Source organism: Crotalus tigris, unplaced genomic scaffold (assembly GCF_016545835.1).
Source record: "Crotalus tigris isolate CLP2741 ecotype Arizona unplaced genomic scaffold, ASM1654583v1 scf7180000018413.2111637, whole genome shotgun sequence".
NCBI lineage: Eukaryota > Metazoa > Chordata > Lepidosauria > Squamata > Viperidae > Crotalus > Crotalus tigris.
In genome coordinates, this window is record NW_024096990.1 from 97,107 (window position 1) to 119,296 (window position 22,190).

The 22,190-nt window shown below is 47.0% G+C and overlaps 3 protein-coding genes across 5 annotated transcripts; 1 reads left to right on the forward strand and 2 right to left on the reverse strand.

Annotated features, from left to right (window-relative positions):
* Positions 1-56: 56 nt before the first annotated feature.
* Positions 57-5,564, forward strand: LOC120311972 (interferon-inducible GTPase 5-like). 2 transcript variants are annotated; one of them, XM_039352110.1, is made up of 3 exons: positions 57-192; positions 1,556-2,257; positions 4,009-5,564. In XM_039352110.1, exons 2-3 carry the CDS (start codon positions 1,563-1,565, stop codon positions 5,171-5,173), a joined length of 1,860 nt encoding a protein of 619 aa, XP_039208044.1. In that variant the 5' UTR covers positions 57-192; positions 1,556-1,562; the 3' UTR covers positions 5,174-5,564. The 2 variants fall into 2 exon arrangements, with proteins under 2 accessions (XP_039208044.1, XP_039208045.1); XM_039352111.1 differs by lacking the exon at positions 57-192 and adding an exon at positions 866-958.
* Positions 5,565-8,422: 2,858 nt separating this feature from the next.
* On the reverse strand, positions 8,423-12,118 carry ZNF576 (zinc finger protein 576). The gene is made up of 3 exons (XM_039352113.1): positions 11,542-12,118; positions 10,526-10,724; positions 8,423-9,077 (listed from the first exon to the last, which is right to left on the reverse strand). Exons 2-3 carry the CDS (start codon positions 10,716-10,718, stop codon positions 8,545-8,547), a joined length of 726 nt encoding a protein of 241 aa, XP_039208047.1. The 5' UTR covers positions 10,719-10,724; positions 11,542-12,118; the 3' UTR covers positions 8,423-8,544.
* A 2,551-nt stretch (positions 12,119-14,669) lies between these two features.
* Positions 14,670-19,228, reverse strand: ZNF428 (zinc finger protein 428). Of its 2 annotated transcripts, XM_039352115.1 has the most exons (4): positions 19,045-19,193; positions 18,614-18,717; positions 17,106-17,201; positions 14,670-16,016 (listed from the first exon to the last, which is right to left on the reverse strand). In XM_039352115.1, the coding sequence occupies exons 2-4, from the start codon at positions 18,690-18,692 to the stop codon at positions 15,448-15,450; spliced, it is 744 nt and encodes a 247-aa protein (XP_039208049.1). In that variant the 5' UTR covers positions 18,693-18,717; positions 19,045-19,193; the 3' UTR covers positions 14,670-15,447. The 2 variants fall into 2 exon arrangements, with proteins under 2 accessions (XP_039208049.1, XP_039208048.1); XM_039352114.1 differs by lacking the exon at positions 18,614-18,717 and having other exon boundaries at positions 19,045-19,228.
* Between the last annotated feature and the right edge of the window lie 2,962 nt (positions 19,229-22,190).

The following is a 22,190-nucleotide window of genomic DNA, read 5'->3' on the forward strand; positions in this document are numbered from 1 at the left end:
GCTTCTGGATCGCGCTTGGGCCGCTGCTCTTGCTCGGGCCGCCCCAGGAAGCGCGTCGGAGGCTCCCCGCGCGGAGCAAGAGAAGAAGGGGTGGGGGGGACGCGACTGCCCACGCGAGGAATTGGCCGTGGATCTCTTCTTGGCCGCCCCTCGACGGAGGCCAAGCGGCTCCTGGACCCCTTGGGAGGAAAGGTGAGCGGCGCTTTCCCGTAAATCCGGAGAAGTGGTGTGTGTGTATGTGTGTAGGTGGGGAGGGTCACCTGGAAAGGCAGAGGAGAGGGGAGCGGCGCTTTCCCGTAAATCCAGGGAAGTGGAGGGGTGTGTGTGTGTGTGTGTGTGTGTGTGTGTGTGTGTGCAGGTGGGAAGGGGTCACTTGGAAAGGCAGAGGAGGGGAACGGCGTTTTCCCGTAAATCCAGGGAAATGTGTGTGTGTGTGTGTGTGTGTGTGTGTGTGTGTGTGTGTGTGTGTGTGTGTGTGTGTGTGTGTGTGTGTGTGTGTGTGTGTGTGTGTAGGTGGGGAAGAGTCACCTGGAAAGGCGGAGGGGAGGGGAGCGGCGCTTTCCCGTAAATCCGGGGAAGTGGGGGGGGTGTGTGTGTAAGTGGGGAGGGGTCACCTAGAAAGGCGGAGGCGCGACCCCGGACCTCCCCCCCCAATAATACGGACTCCCCCTGCCAGATGTGAGCTGCAAAACTGCGGGCGATTGGCGGAGCGCAGCCAAAAGATGGGCGTTATTCCCTCTCTTTGCTGCCCCCTCATGGTGGTCTGAGGTATGGCAGCCCTGAAGACGCGGTCGAGACGCGGTAGCTTTCGATTCCTCCGGATCGGGGCTGGACCCGGGGAGGGAGGGGGCGAGGGACCAGCGGGCAAAAGACGAAGCAGCGTCGCAGCAGCTGGAGCGGGAGGGCCTTTGAACCCCTAAGAATCCCTAAGATCACCCTCACCCACCCACACAGACAGGCAAGACACCAGAATGTAAACTGACAGCAAACAGCACTCCTTACTTTTTTGTTTGTTTGTTTTAAGCTGGTTAACTATTTTATTTTTTAAATGTTTTATTCATTTTTTAACACAATCCCCTTAATATTCGGTAAACAGTGTGTTGTCTGGGTTTACATTTAAGAAACATTCACTAAGGCTGATTTGTTTTTAAGAAGAAACTAGACAGCCGTTTGTCCGAAATGGTATAGGGTTTCCTGCCTGAGCAGGGATTGGACTAGATGACCTCCAAGGTCCCTTCCACCTTTATCATCATTATTATTATTATTAACCGTTGATTTCTATAATCGATAATCCACATAATAACTTTTACTTGATTTACTCGACTTTTAAGATTTGCGGACTTCAACTCCCAGAATTCCCCTGCTGGAGTGGAATGCCATAACGTAAGTGTTTCTCATGCTGGCTGGGGGATTCTGGGAGTTGAAGTCCACCCATCATCAAACTGGCAAAGTTGAGAGAGACTACAATACATGGTTGCATATGGTTGTGTGAAGGAGGTTCAGCCTGGGTTCTCGCCCTGGGCCATTACTCACCTCCTCTCTTCTATTCCTGCAGCTCAGCCATGGCCAGCTTCCCCTATTTAGACGAAGCAGAGTTGAGGAACCGCAAAGTTCAATATCTGGCCCAGAAATCCTTCGCAGCTGCCTCTCAAATCCAGGAAATGCTGGATTTTTTGAACTTCTTCAAGGTCCAGGTTGGGATCCTAGGAGAGCACCGTGCAGGGGTCAGCATGCTGGTTGAGGCTCTACTGAGCAAGTCTCGCCCGGTGACAAACCTTGCTGCTTACTTCCGGAAAGCCCCACAGCCCTCACTCTCTGCAGAGGTCCACGTTCATCCCACCTTCCCTCACCTCATCTTGCATGAACTACCTGGCTTTGAGGCCACCGAGACACCAGCTGCCTATCTGAAGAAGCTGGGTGACCTACAGCGCTTCAGCTGCTTCGTAATAGTGGTAGGAACCACGGGCTTAAGAGACGTTCATCTACAAGTCCTTAAGGCCATCAAGCAAAAGAAGAAACCTTTCTTTGTGGTTCACACCAAGATTGACCTGGATCTGCACACAGCTAGAAGGCGCCTTCAATACAGATACAATCCTGCAGAGCAGCTGGACCGGATCCGGAAGGAGTTGTCTGAGACTTTGGCCAAGGATGGATTGGAGGCCCAGAAGATTTTCCTGGTGTCTGGGCTGCAGGCTGAGAGATACGATTTCGCTTGCTTCGAAGACACGTTGGAAGGAGAAGTGCTCAACTTGAAAAGGTAAAGAGGTCAAGGGTTGGATCAGAACATTTTGACTTTTCCTCCAGGGCTGGAAAACGTGTCCAACTCTTGCATATCCATCGTTCTGCCCTTTTACGTTAGCCTGTTGAGCTAATGTCCTTTTTTTCTTAGTTGTTTTCTATATGGAAGTCAACTGAACATGCTAAAATAGAATATTATCAAAGAAAGTAGAAACAGTTCTTAAACAGTGGTTGCTAAGTGGGAAATCATGTGACCGTGACTGTTTTCTTTTTTCCTGGTCCCTTGCCTTTTGGAATGCTTATTCTGGTGCTGGGATAATTAGGGATTACAAGAGAGTAAGCAGACACACAGTGAGAAATACATATCGAAAGGAATGTAGTAGTGCCAGCAGCCCAAGCATACTCAGGACTGGAAGCCACAAGCGCGCTACACAATCATATTCTCCATTTTGCATTTGCTTTGTCTCTTATAATCCCTTTCTCTTCAAACTTCCTGCTCTGCAAGGGAGGGGGGGGGAAACAGGTCAAGCATAGAACAACACATACTTTTAAAGGCGATCACATGACTAAGGGGCACTGCAAAGGCATTGATCATAAAGTTATTTTTCACTACTATTGTAACTTCAAATTGTTGCTGTTTGAAACTGTCGAAAGCAAGGTCTATCTTTACATGGCAGTTTAAAACACTCCAGCAAAATCTTTCAGATTATTTATATTTATTTATTTATATTTCATATTTCTAAACCACCCCTCTCCCTCAAAGAGGGGCTCTGGGTGGTGTACAGTATAGCCAATAAAATGTATAAAAAATTAATGTTAAAATTAAAAATTAGGTTTAAAAAAAATTAAAATTATAGAATAAATGACAATTAAACATCAAAAGGGGAGAAAAATCCTATGATAGCATGGACGTTATTGGGCATGCCCAATGTAGTCTGAGAAAGTCAGTGTTGAGTTCTTGATGCATGCTGACTGTAACTTTATCTCTAATTGCAGCTAATGACTATAGCAGTGGTTCTCAACCTGTGGGTTGGGACCCCATTTGGGGTCGAACGACCATTTCACGGGGGGTCGCCAAACAAAGCAGTCCGCCATTTTTCCCCCCTTTTCCTTAGCTGTGCTACTCCCTTTTATTCTATTGGCTTTTGAAAGCCAATAGAATAGACTCTCTTGAACAGAGTCTAATGTCAATGCTGCAAATACTGTATATTCTTGCTTTGACAATATGCAAAACTGTCTGGCATTTATTGGGTTAATACTTAGCTTAGACTGGGCGGGGAAAAAGGGGGGGGGAAGAAAGAGGAAGCAAACTTTTGACCTTCTCACTAATTGGATAATATGACCTGTGACTGCATGAGAAGGGAGGGGTTTAGCAAGGAAAGCTTGATGCCAGCGAAAGGAAGTTCAGATTCTGGCATCAACCAGTCCATCATGGCGGGCGACCGGCAAAACTGTAGCTCTGCAAAAAGATTTTAGGAAACATGCCTGAAAGTTCTTTGAAGTGCTTCATTAGTCGGAACATGTGACATCTAATTCTATTGGCTTTCAAAAGCCAATAGGAATTGTCCGGGCTGTCTCTGCCCTGCTGAGCCTGCCGAAAGCCCCAGTCTGCAAACGGTGCTGCACCAGTTGAGTAGTCCTCGACTTACGACCGGTTGAGTAGTCCTCAACTTACGACCGGTTGGGGGTCACGGCATTAAAAAACGTTGAGAACCATTGGACTATAGGAAGACAATGTATATATTTACAGTATATTTCTGTTCTTTCTAGGCACCATGAGGGAAATCTGAAGAACTTCCCTGCAGTAAGTCAAAAGATGGTCAAGGAGCTACTTGAGATTTGCAAGTTCAGCACCTTGGCTGAAGTCCCAACCATGATCCAGGGTTTGCTGGCCAATCCCACTCAGATCCACCTGAACGTAGCTGTGATTGGAGAAGCAGGCTCGGGAAACTCCTCTCTAATCAACGCACTGAGAAGAGTAGGCTCTGAGGAGAAAGAGGCGGCCCCCACCGGAGTAGCAGAGACCACCTGGAGAGCCACAGTCTACCCATTCCCATTCGTCCCTAACATGTACCTTTGGGATCTACCCGGAGTGGGATTGATGGAGGATGACGTGAAGCGCCTGGATTTCAGCCGCTACAGCGTCTTCCTTCTGGTGGCCTCGGAGCGTTACAAGCACATCCACAGCTGCTTGGCCAAAATTATTGCTTCAGAAGGGAAACAGTCTTTCTTTGTGAGGAACAAGATAGATGTCGACGTGGAAGCCCAAGCTGGAAACCAACCCAACTTGAAGGAGAAACGTCAGGAACAGATCCGGAAGAGCTGCGTAGAAGCTCTGAAGAACGACGGCGTTGACTGTCCGGTTTTCTTGGTCTCTTCCTTCATGGCTGAAGCCTACGACCTCCCTCTCCTTCGGGAAGAACTCCAGAGACGGGCTTCCGAGTTGAAGAAGGAGGCCTTGAGGAGAGCGATCCCCACCGTCTTCTCCCAGCTGGTAAGGCTCAAGAGCAAAGTGCTGATGAGGGACGTGTGGGGGAAGACCTTGCAAGTTGGCCTCTCCTCTGTGGACAGTCTCAAGGAGACGGTGGTTGAGAAGCTCCTGGCCGTCATCACCAGCTTCTGCATCCACCTTGGTCTGGATGAAATATCTGTCAGGAACACAGCTGAGTGCACTGGCAAAGCAGCCCACCAGCTTCAAGCAGAGATCCAAAGCCGCTTTGCCCGGCCATTGCATCCCACCGACGTGCTCAACCTCATAGTTAAGCCTCCCTCATGGAGCATCTGGGCGTGGAGCTACGTGCCCTACTGGGGCCAAGGAGGTAAAGTGGAGGACCCGATCTCTGTGGAGAACATTTACAATCTGCTGCAACAAGCTGTAGTGGAACTGTCCAGTGATGCAGAGAGGCTGCTGCTGGCGGCCTTCTCGGAGGACTAGAGGTGGAGGGGAGATTGATGGGGAGGGGGGAGAGAAAATATATCTCATCGTAGGACAGGCTTCACATGGCTTGGCTTGTTCAGAAAAGCACGCCCTGTGCCTAAACCTCTGAATTCCCCAGATGTACACATGCTTAGCTGCTTTCTGTCCAGGAGAATTCTATTTTGTAGATTGAAATAGTCATTGTTTGCATTTGTTTGTCCTGGAAGTAGGTCATGTTACACAGTTACTAAAAAAACACTGGTGAGCGGTAGGGATTGTCTGCCATTTGCTGCACATAACGCAAACTGCAGTAAAAAATTCTACATGTACATCTAGCCGTGCCACAAGTTAAAGCAGTTGCCTGTTTGTAATTTGCTGCACGACAAATTAAAATTTATTGTGCAATCTTGTTTTGATGGTTCTTGTTTACAGTAAGCTACTCATTGGGTTTCTAAAATCTTCACCCTTGGTCAGGCCTAATTGTTTTGTGTTTTTTTTAATTGTTCCTCTTGATTTGTTTTGCCAGGCAACGCAGTCCAAATTCCCCTGGCTTTTACAAAATATTTGCCCAGCATACTTGCAGCAAATTGTATTCACAGTGATGCAAAAGCATTGTGGCTTTCTGTGACACTCAAACTACTGGGGGGGGGGGAAGACTCTCATTTGGATGACAAAATAAGTCTATTTGGTAATTGACAACTAATCCAGTACCTGGGACAGAAATTAATTCAACAACTTAACCTATCTTTCTCCAAATTAGATGGGAAGTCAAGACTACTATTACAGTGTTTCCCAAACTTGACAATTTTAAGGCATGTAGACTTCAACTCCCAGAATTCCACAGCCAGCGTTGCTGGCTGTGGAATTCTGGGAGTTGAAGTCCACATGGCTTAAAATTGTCAAGTTTGGGAAACACTGCACTATTAGAAAAGATGTACAAATAAAGGTTGTCCTCAAGTTATGATCATTCGCGTAACTGCTGTTTGAAGTTACGACCGCACTGGAAAAAGCGACTTACATATAAGATTATTGCAGTTCCCCAAGGTCACATGATCACAATCTGGGGACCTGGCCACCAGCTCACACTTGCGACAACTTCAGCATCCCAAATCACACGATTGCCATCTGCAACCTTGCTAGCTGGCTGCCAACAAGGAGTTATTCTTTTTGCTTTATTTTCTTCTTACTTTCTTTTATATTTCATGATACAATAAAATATCAAAGGAAAAATAAAGTGCCAGGAAGCATTAACCTCCAAAGAGACAGAAGTACATGTATAGATCACAATGCATTTGCAGAACGTGTAAATTGACACGCAGAAGGCCTTGACCCACAGCAACTTCAGCTTAAAAAAGATCTTTTGCTTAAAATTCTCTCCACCTTAAGTATCCAGAAAAAGAGCAGCCAGAAGAAATAGTCCTGCACGAGACCAAACTTGACAATCCTTGGGTTTACTTCATTCTGAGCCAATCTCACACATTTAAAATCTAGATTCACTAACACCGTTGCAAAAAACAATTTCAGGTTTGATCATTTTTAGGATCACAAAGACTATCTCACTATCTCAAGACAGACGCCACTTAAATGATTAAAAAGGTAGCAAAGAAATGTAAGTTTTGTAAGGATGCAGAGTGACGCTTCCAGGGTCCCTTCATTTTATAACATATGGTTACTTGCGCTGATGGGTTTCCTGAAAAGGTGTTCAGGGTTTGGGGGGGGGGTTTGGTTCACATTTCTGATTGTTCTCTACAGCGTGAATTTTTAACAATATTCTCACGAGTACAGAATTCAACAATACGTGTCTGTATCTCAGAAGGCTCACTCCAAGCCCTGGGTCTTCAATCTGTCGTACATACTTAAAAAATAATAATAATTAGTAATCTGCAGCAATGTTGCATCTTTAAAGACCCACAACTATATTGCTGGAACACTCAAGCTATGCACACAAGCAACCTTCTGCTTGGCAGAAAGTACTGCATTTTACTTAGCAGTAAGATACCGAGAATTCAGTAGACTGATATACCCTGTGACGAGGCTGTAACGTGATTTCAGTGTAACCTACATTAGACATAAACTTCCTGAAATAGCTAACAACTAGGAAGTAGTTATCCCTATCGAATGATGGCGCTGATATTTGCAGTTGGCACTCAAAGGAGCCGAGTTCAGCGTTGGCATCTTGTGCCTTTCAGAGTGATCATTCTTCTTTGCTCTTCAGAGCAGCACAAATCGGCTCCCTTTACATTTTCTTAAATAAAAATAAGGGGGTAGTCTTGATGACTGGGGGGGGGGGATGTTGTATAGACACCAGTTAGGATGTGAAGGCTGCTTGACGGAGAATTAGGTGGAAGTATCTCCAACTAAGAACACTGCCTTTTCTGTCCTTAGTTTAGGGAAGTTTTTCACCTTTAGCAACTTTTAAGGCGTTTGGATTTCAACTCCCAGAATTCCCCAGCCAGCTACAGATAGCCCTCAACTTACAACTGTTCATTTAATGATCATTTGCAGTTACAGCAGCATTGAAAAAAAAAATGACCGTTTTCCACACGTACGACCCATGGTCACATGATCAAAATTCGGATGCTTGGCTACTGACTCATATTTATGATGGGCTGCCATGTCCTGGGGTCATGTGATTCCCTTTGGTGAAGTAACAAGTAAAGTCAACGGGGAGGCCAACTTCACTTAGCCACCCTTCTACTGGCTTAACACCTGCAGTAATTCCCTGCACAACGGTGGCAAGGAAGCTCGTGAACTGGGGCAAAATTCACTTAACAAGTGTTTTGCTTAGCAAGAGAAATTTTGGGCTCAACTGTTGTAAGTCAAGGACTACCTATACCAGAGGTAGGCCACCTTGGCTCTTTTATGACTCGTGGACTTCAACTCCCAGAATTCCTGAGCCAGCATGGGGGAAACTTTGGCCCCTTCATGACTCGTGGACTTCAACTCCCAGAATTCCTGAGCCAGCATGGCTCAGCACGGAAGCCTCTCCCTTTCCCCTCAGCGTGGCTGGCTCAGGAATTCTGGGAGTTGAAGTCCACAAGTCATGAAGGGGCCAAAGTTTCCCTCATGGTGGCTCAGGAATTCTGGGAGTTGAAGTCCACGAGTCATAAAAGAGCCAAGGCTGCCTACCCCCTGACCTATACGCTGGCTGAGGAATTCTGAGAGCTGAAGTCCACCCAGCTTAAAAGCTGCTAAGGTTGAAAAACACGGAGCTAGGGAAATGTTTCTTTACAGATTGAGCTATCTTTCGAAAGGGAACATAAGTAGCCCTCCATTTCCCCCCCCCCCCCAAAAAGGGGGAATATGGCTCTCCATCCCAGGCAGCAACGTCCATTGCCTTCCATTCCCCACCCAGACTCAGGAAGCAGAGGGGTTGGTTAGTGCTACTGCTAGAGCTCCCCGCGAGCATGGCGGATATAGTGCTCGTGCAAGCCTGCCTCGTAGCTAAAACTCTCCCCACAGTCCATGCAGGAATAAGGCCAGGAGGGTAGCAACTCCTGTGTCTGCCGGTGGAACGCCTGGTGTTGACGCAGGCTGGAGATCTGACGGAAACTCTTGCCGCAATCCGAGCACTGATGAGGCGAGCTATGACCCGCCGCTTGTCCTTGGCAGTGATGCTTATAGTTGGCCAGCTGATCAAAACGGCGGCCGCAGTCCGGACAGCCAAAGATGGAGTGCAAGCAGTTGCTGTAATCAGAGGGTGAGGACGTGGCATGGCTTCGCTGATGGCAGATAAGTGCCCGGGAACTCTTGAAAGCCTTTTTACAAATGAAGCAGAGAAACAGGGCATCCCGCAAATTGGCCTGAACAAAGTCCTCCGGATGTTCTCGCTTCATATGCCGTTCCTTGAATTTCTCGTCAGGGAAGGTAATCAGGCAGTGAAAGCACTGATTAGCACCCAAGCCGTTGGCACCCAAGCTATCTAGAAATGGATAGGGAAGAGAGGCAGCAGTGAGTATCAAGTTATTTAGGTACATCTTTTAATCTACAGATTCCAAGACAAGCAATGGTATAACAGTATGGCAGTACCACAGCAAAGAAACGACTGAATAATCTACAGGTAGTCCTCAATTTACAGCTATTCTGGACCATATAGCTCTATGCACCATATAGCTCTATGTTGGAGTGTCCGGCAGTTATTGGGTTAAATGCTACGTATGTTGATGGGTCAGTGGGAGGAGTTCCAAAGGTCATTGGGAGACTCCCTGGACACAAGCCACATGGGAATCTCTTTGTCTGTAAGAAGCATGGGCCATGGAAGGTCACACAATGAGGCTGAGTCATTATAAAGATGGTATGAAGAGCAATATTTCTTACCTAAAGGGATGATCTAAAAGGTGGACAAAGATGTATTTCCAAGAGCACCAATCACAACGTGAACGCAAGTAATCTTTCTCATTAAAATATATTTTGTTTATTATAAGATCGTTTCTTTTGAGTTAACTGTCTGACTGGATTTAAAAGAAAGCACTTTAGATTTGAGTCAGAATAACAGCCATTCGTTTAGCAACCATTAAAAATTACAAGAAAAGTCTTATGACCGTCCTCACACTTGTGATTGTCACCTGATAAAAATTTAGGCGCGTGGCAACTAACATACATTTACAATGGTGGTAGCGTTCTTGGGTCATCGCCATTTGCGACCTTCCCAGCTAGCTTCTGACAAGCAAAGTCAGTGGAGGGGGGGGGAGAAGCCTGATTCGCTTAACAACCAGGTAATTCACTGAACGAATGCAGTGATTTGCTTCACTTGTAACTGTGGGTTTGTGTGCCTACAAGTCAGTGTTGATACCTTGCAACTGCCAGGAAAAGTCCCTGAAGTTTTCTTGGCAAAATTTCAGAAATGATTTGCCACTGCTTGCTTCTTAAGGCTGAGAGTCCACGGTCCATGGTTGCTCAGCTCACTTTGTGCCTGAGTCGAGATTAGAACTCATGGCCTTCCAGTTTCTAGTCTGATGTTTTAACCCACGGGTATCAAACTGCCGGCCCGCAGGCTGGATGCATCATGCTGAAACGGCACCCAGCCCAGCTCCGGCAATGGGGAAAAAGTCGCGATATGTCGTGACACATCATGTGATGTTGTGAGTTTGACACCCCTGTTTTAACCACTAAACCAAGGGGGCTGTGGACCAGTACCCATCATCAGCCTGTTAGGAACCAGGCCGCAGAAGCAAGCGAATCTGCATCTGCATGGGATCTAGATAACACATGAAATCATCCTCTTGTGTATCCCCCCTCCCCACGGAAAAAATTGTCTTTTCCAGAAACCAGTCCCTGCTGTGAAAAAGGTTGGGGACGACACCATCTCTCTTAATGTAACTATAACCTGCTAGAAATCCTCTGGCATCCAGGACCAGACTCAACACTCACAGATGCCAGCGTCCTCAGAGCATTCTTTGCCCTCTGCTGGCATTATTGCAATGTTTCCCTCTCGCCGGAGAGATCCTGGTTTATAGGCTGGCAGATGCTTCTGGGATGGGGATGCGCCACTGTTAAAGTTTGACACCTTTTCAAGAAAGGGCTCAGCCAATGTCAATTTGCCAACTGCAGAAAATTCAGCCATCGCTTCCTGTAACCAGCAAAATCAAATAGTGAGCAAAAAAACCCAAAACATCCAGACACATCTACACACCACAAATGGAGACTTTCTAAAGGCACGTGAGAGAAACAATCTGGAATTGAGGAGAAACTTCCTGACAGAAATCGTGGACGCTCCATCACTGGAGATTTTTAAGAGGAGACTGGACATTCCACCTGTCTGAGATGGTATGGGTCCTCCTGCTTGAGCAGGGGGCTGACTAGAAGACCTCCAAGGTTTTGTCTATTCTATTCTATTCATTCTATTCTTCTATTCTATTCTATTCTTCTATTCTACTATTCTATTCTATTTATTATATTCTTCTATTCTACTATTCTATTCTATTTATTATATTCTTCTATTCTACTATTCTATTATATTCTATTCATTCCATTTTTCTATCCTATCCTATTATTCTATTCTATTTATTCTATTATTCTATTCTATTCTACTATTCTATTCATTCTATTCTATTCTACTATTCTAGTCATCCTATTCTATTCTATTCTTCTATTATATTCTTCTATTCTATTCTATTCTATTCATTCTATTCTATTCTTCTATTCTATTCTATTCTATTCATTCTATTCTATTCATTCCATTCTTCTATCTTATCCTATTATTCTATTCTTATTCTATTCTATTCTATTCTTCTATTCTATTCTATTCTATTCTATTCACGTTGGGCGTCATCTCCCTCTGCCTCCAAGTTAATTACAGGACATTGTGCCAATTCTAGAGCCCCGAATATCCACATTTCCCATTTTTCCCCCCTGCATAATTCAGCTCCAGCCCCAGCACATCGTACCTCTTTTTCAATACTCTTTGGGTCAGTTTCCTCTTACAGCCAGCTTAAGAGGAATATTTAAGAGCCTTTTCTCCTTCTCGGGTCAACCAAGACAAGCAAGCTCAACGCAGGAGATCCAGAAGGAAGAATGTGGGGTGTGTTTCTCCCCCCCCCCGCCCACACACACACACACACACCCCATCACCAGTTTGTCGAAAGGAGGAAGATCCAGCTGGGCCTAAGCAAGAGACGGAGGAAGCGGCGGCCTGCGTTAGCTTTTGCGGAAGGGTCTGGAAGGCTTCTGCCCAGAGGACAGGGGCCAGGCAGGGGCCTGGGAGAGGGACGAGGGGCTCCCCCTCAGCTCATCCTCCCTTCTCGGCTTCCCGTTAAGAAAAGGCCTCGCCTCGAAAGAGGCTCTTCTGCCTTGCTGGGGAACCGGATCGAGGCCTCAAGCCCTGGACGAGCCCCTCTGCCGCCCCACGCCGAGGCCAGGTCGGAGCCTTCCATCGGGACCCCTTCCAGAAGACCTGCCCCAAATCCGTGCCGGCTCCTCGGTTACCCTAACCAGACCACCCCGTTCCACACTAGGCCTCGGTCCTTCTCCAGAAAGGCCCCCGCTTGCCGTGAAGCGAACCACTCCAAACGCCTGCACGAAATTCTGACTCTTATTTCCTCTGTGGGTGAAGGACTGCCGCGCGTTATTTTCATACAAATAAATAAGACATTTAGGGAAGTGCGGGAGCTTCCGGCGCTCAATCTTTAATCCAGATCTCATAAATTATTGTAACTTGTTTCAAGGCAATATTATAGACAGCCTCGCGGGAGAGGAGGCGAGGTCGAGCAACGGCGCACGCGCACCACAGAAAGCGTTCTACCAAGCGCCGTTAGACCTTATGAGTGAGACGCAGCTGGGCTCCAGAGTGCCGCTGGCTTGTGCCATCTGCGCATGCGCCTAGCAATGCGATATTCCCAGCCATTATGCACGAGGCGCGCAGGCGCCATCCGCTCTAGCCTGCTGGTCAGTTTTCCAGCAAAGCTCCTGCTTTTTAAATTGCACGTCATGCCACGTGTTGGAAAGAATATTCTCCCGTGGGAATTCTATCATTTCCTCTGCTAAGACAATTTTCCTGTACGGCTACAAATAGGAAATAAGAGTAAGAGTAATTTTGCAATTATTTATATTTCAGGAATATCTTGCGTCTGTTATATATTAGGAAGATTTGTTTTCATAGAATCAGCATCTGATGACGAAGGAACCGCGTAGGGGTTTTTAAAAAAAAAAAAAAAGTTCGGAAGCAGTAAAGATTCAATCCAATGAATTTATAAACATGGGACTGCATCAAATTGTTGCAGCAGTTTGTTCGTGGTGCATTTCAACTGAAATTCCCTCCAGGTGGAGCGTGGAATTACAGTGGCTGTTGCTTTTTGAAACGGTGGAAGCCTTAATAGGCACAGTACAACTTTCTCTCTGAACAGCTAAGTAATACCTTATTGTCGCACTAAACGCAATGGAATTTTCCAAAGTCAAAAGGCACAAAATTGCTTCCGTACCTATATATGCGTATTTATGTAGTTATGGGAGATTCGGTGAATACACATCTATTTGGTAGAAACTAGATTTAGGGATTGGGTTTGGTATATTTGGACAAAAATAGCAATAGTACTTAAGATTCATATAGTGCTTGACAGCACTTTCTGAGCAGTTTACAACGGGATATTGCCCCCGCCAATCTGGATCCTCATTTTACTGACCTCAGAAGGGTGGAAGGCTGAGTCAACCTTGAGCCCCATCAGGATCGAATTCCAGGCAGTGGGCAGTTAGCCTGCAATACCGCATTTTAACTATTGTGCCATGTAATTTTCTTAACATTTTCAATGTTTGAGTATTTAAAAAATAGAAAATGAAATGCCAACAGTGAGTTGCATCAAGGATTAGATAATGTGGGTATAAAATCCCTCTACTATAGGTACACGTGCATAAGGTATTAATTCGCCTCCTAAACCTCACCTAACAATTGTATCAGAGACTGGTAGCATCCAAAGTGCTGATCAGCAAATCAAACAACGTAAACTCTTGTCCACTCATGATTTGCATTTTTCATGTTCACCCAAGTACACAATTTCAGGAGCAAATAAATGCCCAAAGCGAGTGCCAATGCTATTTCATGGTTTAGATCAGGGGTAAGCAACCTTGGCTGGTTCAGAAATTCTGGGATTGAAGTCCACAAGTCATAAAAGAGCCAAGGTTGCCTATCCCTGGTTTAGATCCTCAATAAGCACTTTAAACTATGAACAGCAAATGAGGATAGTAGCTGGATTCAGTCCCTGAATTGACAGGCTTTTAACCATGGTTTCCTCACAACCACTATAGTGGCATGATTTGTGCTGAACTCAAACGTGTGAACCACGCATTTGATGTCCTCTTTCAGTTGTTCCTCAATTTCTATACAGCTAAATTCTCCACCTATGACTGCAATGGAGCCTGACCATTACAATCGTAGCTTGTATGGTTATAACATGGGTCATGTGACCAACCTCATTACATCACCTATTTTGTGGTGTTTAAGCCACTTGTCAACGCTGCAAATATTGTATATTCTTGCTATGATTTAGAAGTAACCACTGCAACCAGAAAGTAAATCAGCTGTTCACTATGGGTTGGCCAATGCCACTTTTCAGCAAAAACGTTGTAAAATGTGGTCAGGTGACCACAGAACTCTGCAAACAGCCATAAATGTAGGCTAGTTGCAGAGGGCCTGAAATATGATCATGTGGCCTGGGGAGTCAATAGAACTTTAGAATAGGATTGTCATCTCTGGGGAGATCTATTGTAACTTCCACCGGTTGCTAAGCGACTGGTTGAGGGCTACCTGTAATATGCCTGGCAAATAACCCTAAGGTCTGCTTCTTCGGTGATGGCAGACTGAATGGTTGCTATCCTAAAATCTCACAAGGATATAAGAGATCCTGGGTTTGTAAAGAATGACTGTGCACCATTAAACTCTGATCAGGCAGCTTCATTTGCAGAGACAGTCATTGCCTTTCAGACCAGAGCTGGCTTCGTTTTAAGAGAAATCCTGGCGAAGAGCTGCACAAAATCAGCACCCCCGTTTCTCCCATTTGCAGACAGAGATGGGCACAATAAAAAGTCGTATACATACAGAATTGTTTTTATTAAACCATATCTCCTAACTACTGTGAAGAGATACTGTTGAAATTCATGAGTTAGGTGGATCAGGCGCCATGCCCAGGAGCTGTTTTGTTAAAAGCCAAACACGCACACGCACACACGCACACACACACACACAAACAGAATACAGCTTCAGTTCAGCATGGACCACCCAGATGCCAACATGACGACAATGGAAACGGGACCCTGCCTGAGAAGGAACCGTCTTGAAAAGCAGGATCTTCCACACGGGACAAGCGATCCCAATCCATCCCTTACTATCTTCCCCCCTCCCTCCCCATTTGGGATGGGTCTGGCAGAAGACAATTCTGCTTGCATTAATGAAAACGGATCCACAGAGCACAATTCTGCTAGTGCCACTGTTACAAAAGTTCATGAACAAGATTCTCCTTTGGGGGTTAGAATATTTTAGGGACCGTCGGATCCAGATCACTGGATCTGGGCAGGGACAAGGGAAAACTTCACTTCCTGCAGATGGGCTGAGGTTTTTTGTTTTTTAAGTCACTACACTCACCGCCAGGGAGGCAGGATACAAAAGCTCACGTCTCTCCTCGCTCCAAAGCTAAATTCATTTCAGAAATATAGAAATGTCTTTTTTTTTTTCCCCCTTAAAGGAACGAACAGCAAAGGAGGTTTCTGCTTTTCCGTATCCTAGCAGGATAGATCCCTTAGCAGGGGCCACCTATCACAACAAGGGAAAATGGAAGTGAGCTGGGGGAAAGGGTCGAAAAAAGGACCTACAGCTCTCCGCGAGCATGGAGCATGTAGTGCTCGTGAAGTTCGGATACCAAGCCAAATTCGCCTGGGCACTCGGTGCAGTGGTACGGTCCATCAGCCCCATCTGTGTCCTGATCCCCATTAGCCTCTCTGGGAGCAGGAGAAGAAGGAGTAAGCTTATTACGAGAAGGGGCGGGAGGGCTCCTGTGCCAGCTGTGTTCACAGCGATGGCCCTCCAGCGTGGCAGGCGAGGTAAAGCCCACGCCACACTCAGCACAGATGTAGTGAAAAGCTCTGCCCCGGCCGGAGGTCAGGGCCATTCGCCCGTCCTGGCTGTCAGGATTCCCCGACAAGATCAGTGGGGGTGGCTTGGCTGAAGAGGAACCACTGTGTGGCCTTTTGCGCCCCACGTGGTAGCTACGGTGCACCTTCAGGGCCCGAGAGGTGCCAAAGCCACGCCCACACTCAGGGCACTCGTGCCACTCGGGGCTCGGCGCCTGGGAGGAGCTGAGGCGGTCCTGCCCTCCCTCTCCGCCATCATCCACCTGTTCCCCAGCCGTTGATTTTTTGGGTTCTTTGCTCTGGGGACCTAGCAAAACAAAGGGAGAGAAAACACAGTGAGGTATGCACGTAGAAAGCACCTTGGCTTGTCCCCCACTCTAGAGCAATGGTTCTCAACCTGTGGGGTCCGGACCCCTATTTGGGGTCGAACGACCATTTCACGGGGGTCGCCAAACAACGCAGTCCGCCATTTTTCCCCCCTTTTCCTTAGCTGTGCTACTCCCTTTTATTCTATTGGCTTTTGAAAGCCAATAGAATAGACTCTCTTGAATAGAGTCTAATTCTATTGGCTTTCAAAAGCCCATAGGAATTGTCCAGGCTGTCTCTGCCCTGCTGAGCCCGCCAAAAGTCCCATTCTGCAAACGGTGCTGCACCAGTTGAGTAGTCCTCGACTTACGACCGGTTGAGTAGTCCTCAACTTACGACCGGTTGAGTAGTCCTCGACTTACGACCGGTTGGGGGTCGCGGCATTAAAAAGGTTGAGAACCACTGCTCTAGAGCTTTAACATGGCAAGCGTTTGTCTACGGAGATTCTCAGTCGTCCAGGACATAGTTGTCCCAAAAGTGCTTTCCCAAAAGACAATCAGGACCTTCTTGATTTTTTTTCCCCCTTGAAAACGTTTCGCTTCTCATCCAAAAAGCTTCTTCAGTTTTGTTCTGCTTTTGGAAAAAGCACCTTTGAGACATTCCTCCTTTGCCAGCGCCATGGAGAATTGGCTAAATCAAATTTTACGTAACTCGTGGAATCATAAAGGAATGTGAGGAAAGCAACTTGCAGAAAAAATACCTTAAATTAAGAAGGTGGAAGAGCTACAGCTGTTCAGTGGTGCTGGAAATAATACCCTTCATATCCCCTAAAGCAGGGGTTCTCAACCTTGGCAACTTTTAAGATTGAGGAATTCTGGGAGTTGAAGTCCACAAGTCTTAAAAGTTGCCAAGGTTGAGAACCCCTGCCCTAAAGTAATACTTTGATTGCTTTTTTTTAGAGATTACCATCCCAAGCACAATAAATTTAATAGCTGAGCCTGTGCCCAGCATCAAACCCAAATATCTCCTCTACTGCCCTACCTATTATCTGACAGGTCCCGAATATTCCTGTTATATATGCCTATTATACCTGGATAGCCATTGGCAGATGGGGTTGCGGGACTACTGTCACCGGAAGATACTGAGGTTGCTTCTGATTCGTCCTCCTCCTGCATGGCCAATATACCTGGAACAATTAAAACCCTCCATGAGTTCTGCTATTAACTGTTCTCTACCCTACTCTTAAATCATGAACATTTATATGCTTAAGTCAGGGGTCTTCCAACGTGGCTCTTTTATAACCTGTGGACTTCAACTCCCAGAATTTCTAAGCCAGGCACACATGCCTAAGCCAGTCCACAAGTCATAAAAGGGCCAAGTTTGAAGACCCCCGACTTAAGTAATGAATCAAGAAGCAGTTTTTGATCACCGAGCCTCAAAGGCAGACCAAGAGTATCATATACTACAAGTTTCTCAATGGTCCCAAATAATGGCTATCCTATGTAGATAACCCTAGAGATAGTTGCTATCCAGAGCAAAATACCACAGATACGTTTTCTTCAACCGCTGGTAGTCCTTGACTTACAGCAGTTCATTTAGTGACCATTCAGAGTTACAAATGACTGATGACCATTTTTCACACTTACGACCATCGCAGCACCCCCACAGTCATGTGATTAAAATTCAGGCGCTTGGCAGCTGATTGATATTTAGGACGGTTGCAACAGCAGTGTTACTAACTTAACTACTGTAGTGATTCACTTAACAGCTGTGGCAAGAAAGGTCATTGGAATATAGAATAGAATAGAATAGAATAGAATAGAATAGAATAGAATAATGGAATGAAGTAGAAGAATAGAATAGAATAGAATAGAGGAATGAAGTAGAAGAATAGAATAGAACAGAACAGAATAGAATAATAAACTGGACTGGACTGGACTAGAGAATAGAATAGAATATATAGAATAAATAGAATAGAATAAACTGGACTGGACTGGACTGGACTAGAGAACAGAATAGAACACAATACTTTATGGTCACTTTAAATGTACACTAATCAGCCTACATTAAAATGAGATTTCATTGCATATAGCTCTCAAAGGTGAGCACTAAAATATACACTGCACAAACATGACAAAAAAATAAGTTATGCATACACACACACACACACACACACAAACCTATTTGTCACAACAGGGCAACCTGACAGCAAACGGCTGCTTGTCATTTCGGGCCCCGTGGATGCTTTGCCAGCCTCTCCAGGGCTGCTCGCTCTGAGCTCTCGTTGCCCAATGCCACCCTCTAGTGCTCTGGTGCAACACGTGCAATTAACGGGAAAGTTAACGGTCCCTCCCAGAGGCTGCCTGCCTGCCTGTCTTTGGGCTGGACTAATTTCAGATCCCAAGAAAAGGGGCGATCCCGACGTTGCAGAGCCCCAGAGCCGTGGTTTTTGAGGTGGCCTCTGGCCTTGGTTCCCCCGACGCTCTTTCCCAGGAGCATCGGGGGGGGGGGCTTTTCGACCTCGGGGAGCTCGCGAGAGCCCCCAGCCCCAGCTCCGCAGGGCCGGGGAAGCCTGGCCCCCGCCTGGCCTGTGCTCACCGGTCGAGGTCCCATCCTCCTCCTCAAAGCCAATGTCCTCGGAGCTCCCCACTTCCACCTGCTTGGCTCCTTCGGACATCACCCCTCAAGGCCGGCGGCCCGACCTGCAAGAGGAGCAGAACCGGGACACGAGAGAGAGAGATGGCGGGGAGCCCGCACGCGCCCCCCCCCCATTTTTCCCCCCGGGCCCCCCATCCCATAATAAGCCCAGGGCTGCCCACCGCCCCCGCCAGCCAAGCCAAGCCGGCCCCTGCGCCCATCATGCTCTGCGACCAGCGGACCGCGGCGGAGCCTACGGTCCCATCATGCACCGCGGCTGGGGAAGAAGAAGAAGAAAAAAAAAAAAGGACCCGCGAGCCAAGAGTAAAGGAGAAGCTGGGGGGAGGGAAACTACCCCTTTCCCATAATGCCTTGCACCTTCTACCACTCACCGGTTCCTCCGGATTTGGGGAGGGGCAGCCCGGTCCCCTCCGGCCACAGGATCCTAGCTGCGCAAGCGCAGAGAAAGAGAAGGGGGGGCAAATAGGCAGGAGCCGCCCACCAGCCCTCGGGCCTCGCGCGTGCGCCGCGAGGCTCGGGCTCTCCGTCCGCACTGCGCATGGGCGGGCCGCGAGCCGCTCTCTAAACGGGCGACTAGAGGTTTTTTTTCTCTCCCCCCCCCTCCAGTGGGTATGGCGTTTCATTCGTTCCGCGCATGCGCCCACCAGAATCTCCTGGAAGTTGGGGGTGGGGGGTTGCGAAGTTGTCCAGAGAGAGAAAAGCGATTAAAATGAGTCGTGATAAAATGTAGTTTTAAATAGGCGTGTTTATTCGGAAATGAGTGCAGCTGGGTTTTGTGAAATAGGCCCCGGATTGCCAATTAACTTTCTTCTCTCGCCTCTTCTCTCTGTTCTCTCCCTCTCTCTTCTCTCACCTCTTCTCTCTCTTTTCTTTTTTCTCTCTTCTCTATCTCCTCTCTCTCGCTTCTCTTCTCTCTCTCTTCTCTCTCTGTGTTCTCTCTCTCTCTCCTCTCTTTGCTCTTTTCTCTCTCTTATCTCTCTCTTCTCTCTCTCCCCCCCCCCCATTGCAGAATGAAAATATAAGCCAGGATCAAGAATCAAACTTCCCCAGTCTGGCGGCCCAGGATAGGCTGCTGCTGCTACTATTATTCCCTTTCTGAGGATTGCAGCCTAAACTGTCTTGATCCTGCTCGGGCTAAACCTGACCTGGCTGAGGATTCTGGGAAATGAAGTCCCAGGAAGCCTGATTGGGAAAGACTATGCACTTTTAATACTGCTTCCCAGAATTTGGTGGACTTCACCTCCCACAGCTTTTAGTGGAAATTCTGGGAGTAAGAAGAGAAGAGAAGAAAAGAGAAGAGAATAATAGAATAACAGAACCTTGGAGGTCTTCTAGCCCAGCCCCCTATTCGAGCAGGAGAACCTATCCCGTTTCAGACAAGTGACTGTCTAGTCCAGGGGTAGACAACCTCGGCTCTTTTATGACTCATGGACTTCAACTCCCAGAATTCCTGAGCCAGCTATGCTGGCTCAGGAATTCTGGGAGTTGAAGTCCATGAGTCATAAAAGAGCCGAGGTTGCCTACCCCTGGTCTAGTCTCTTCTTAAAAACTTGCAGTGATGGAGCGCCCACAATTTCTGGAGGCAAGCTGTTCCACTGGTTAATTGTCCTCACCATTAGGAAGTTTCTCCTTAATTCCAGGTTGCTTCTCTCTTTGATCAGTTTCCAACCATTATTTCTTGTCTCACCCTCTGGTGCTTTGGAGAATAGTTTGACGCTCTCTTCTTTGTGGCAGCCCCTCAAATACTGAAATTGTGGCACTAGCACTCCTGGAAAGAGAGAAAAGGGCAGTTGGAACAGAAATTGCCGCGTGGTTGCCTTCCCATCGGCTGGCGTGATTTTTATCAGCCTCCATTGCTAAACCTCCTGCGCTTTGGAGTCAAGCTATTCTCCAAAGGGCCTGAAGGCAGGATAAGAAGCAACAGAAACTAATCAAGGAGAGAAGCAACCTAGAACTAAGGCAAGACTTCCTGACAGTGAGAACAATTAACCAGTGGAACAACCTGCCTCCAGAAGCGGTGAATGCTCCAACTCTGGAAGTTTTTAAGAAGAGACTGGACAGCCATTTGTCCGAAATGGTATAGGGTTTCCTGCCTGAGCAGGGGGTTGGACTAGATGACCTCCAAGGTCCCTTCCAACTTTACTACTACTACTACTACTACTACTACTACTATTTCCAAAAAGGCCTTAAAATAGGAGCAATTTTGGAGAAGTTCCCCCTTGAACTTTGCAATCGGGCAACTGCATTCGCGAGACGGTCCTGCAGCACGGAAAAACCTCGGGAAGAGTTTTCCATCAGGGACGCTAGAGGGCGCTCGGACATCGAGACCGCCGGAGGAGGAGGAAGAGGAGGAGGAGGCCTGCCAGCAGAGGGCGCCCTCGAAAGGGAAAAGGAGCGGTCACCCCTTAAAGCAGGGGTCTCCAAGCTTAGCAACTTTAGGACTTGTGGACTTCAACTCCCAGAATTCCCCAGCCAGCTCCTCTGACATCGGTGGCTTATTTGCAGAGCTTCAGTTATTTGCTTGCAGGGGTTACTCAACTATTATTAATAAATCATAAATATTTTATTAAATAATTTATGGTTGGATTAAATAACAGATTTCTAAGAAATAAAAATAATGGCTTTTTATAATGGCTTAAGTAAGCGGTGGCGAACCTATGGCACGGGCGCCAGAGGCGGCACTCAGAGCCCTCCCTGTGGGCATGCGCGCCGTCGCCCCTATCCTAGGCCTTCAGCTGGGTTTTATAAACCCTTTTCGCTTTAGGCCTCCATCACCGTGTGCAAAATAAAAAAAAAGTTCAATCAATTTCAGTTTCTCGCGGGAAAAAAAAAGATCTTGCAAAGTTGGAATTGATTGATTGAACTTTTTAGTCACACCCAGATTGCTGTTACCACCGTAGCCACACCCACCCAATTGGCCACACCCAGCCAATGGGCCACACCCACCCGGCACCCGATGATGCATAAGTGGGTTTTGGGTTGCAGTTTGGGCACTCGGTCTCTAAAAGGTTTGCCATCACTGGCTTAAGTCAAGGAAGCCAACATATCAAATATGCCTATTTTCCCACTACCACAATTGTTTTCATGCCTTAGCAGGACTAGAACTCACAGTCTCTTGGTTATTGGTCTAATAATCAGGCTGGCTTTTGTCCTAAGGCGGGACTAGAAGTCACTGTCTCCTGGTGATTGGCCCAATAATCCAATCAGCTTTTGTCCTAAGGCAGGACTAGAACTCACAGTCTCCTGGTGATTGGTGCAATAATCAGGCCGGCTTTTGTCCTAAGGCAGGACTAGAACTCACAGTCTCCTGGTGATTGGCCCAATAATCCAACCAGATTTAGTCCTAAGGCGGGACTAGAACTCACAGTCTCTTGGTGATTGGTGCAATAATCAGGCCGGCTTTTGTCCTAAGGCGGGGCTAGAACTCACAGTCTCCTGGTGATTGGCCCAATAATCCAGCCAGCTTTCATGCCTAAAGCGGACTAGAAATCATATTCTCTCACTTTCTAGCCTGGTG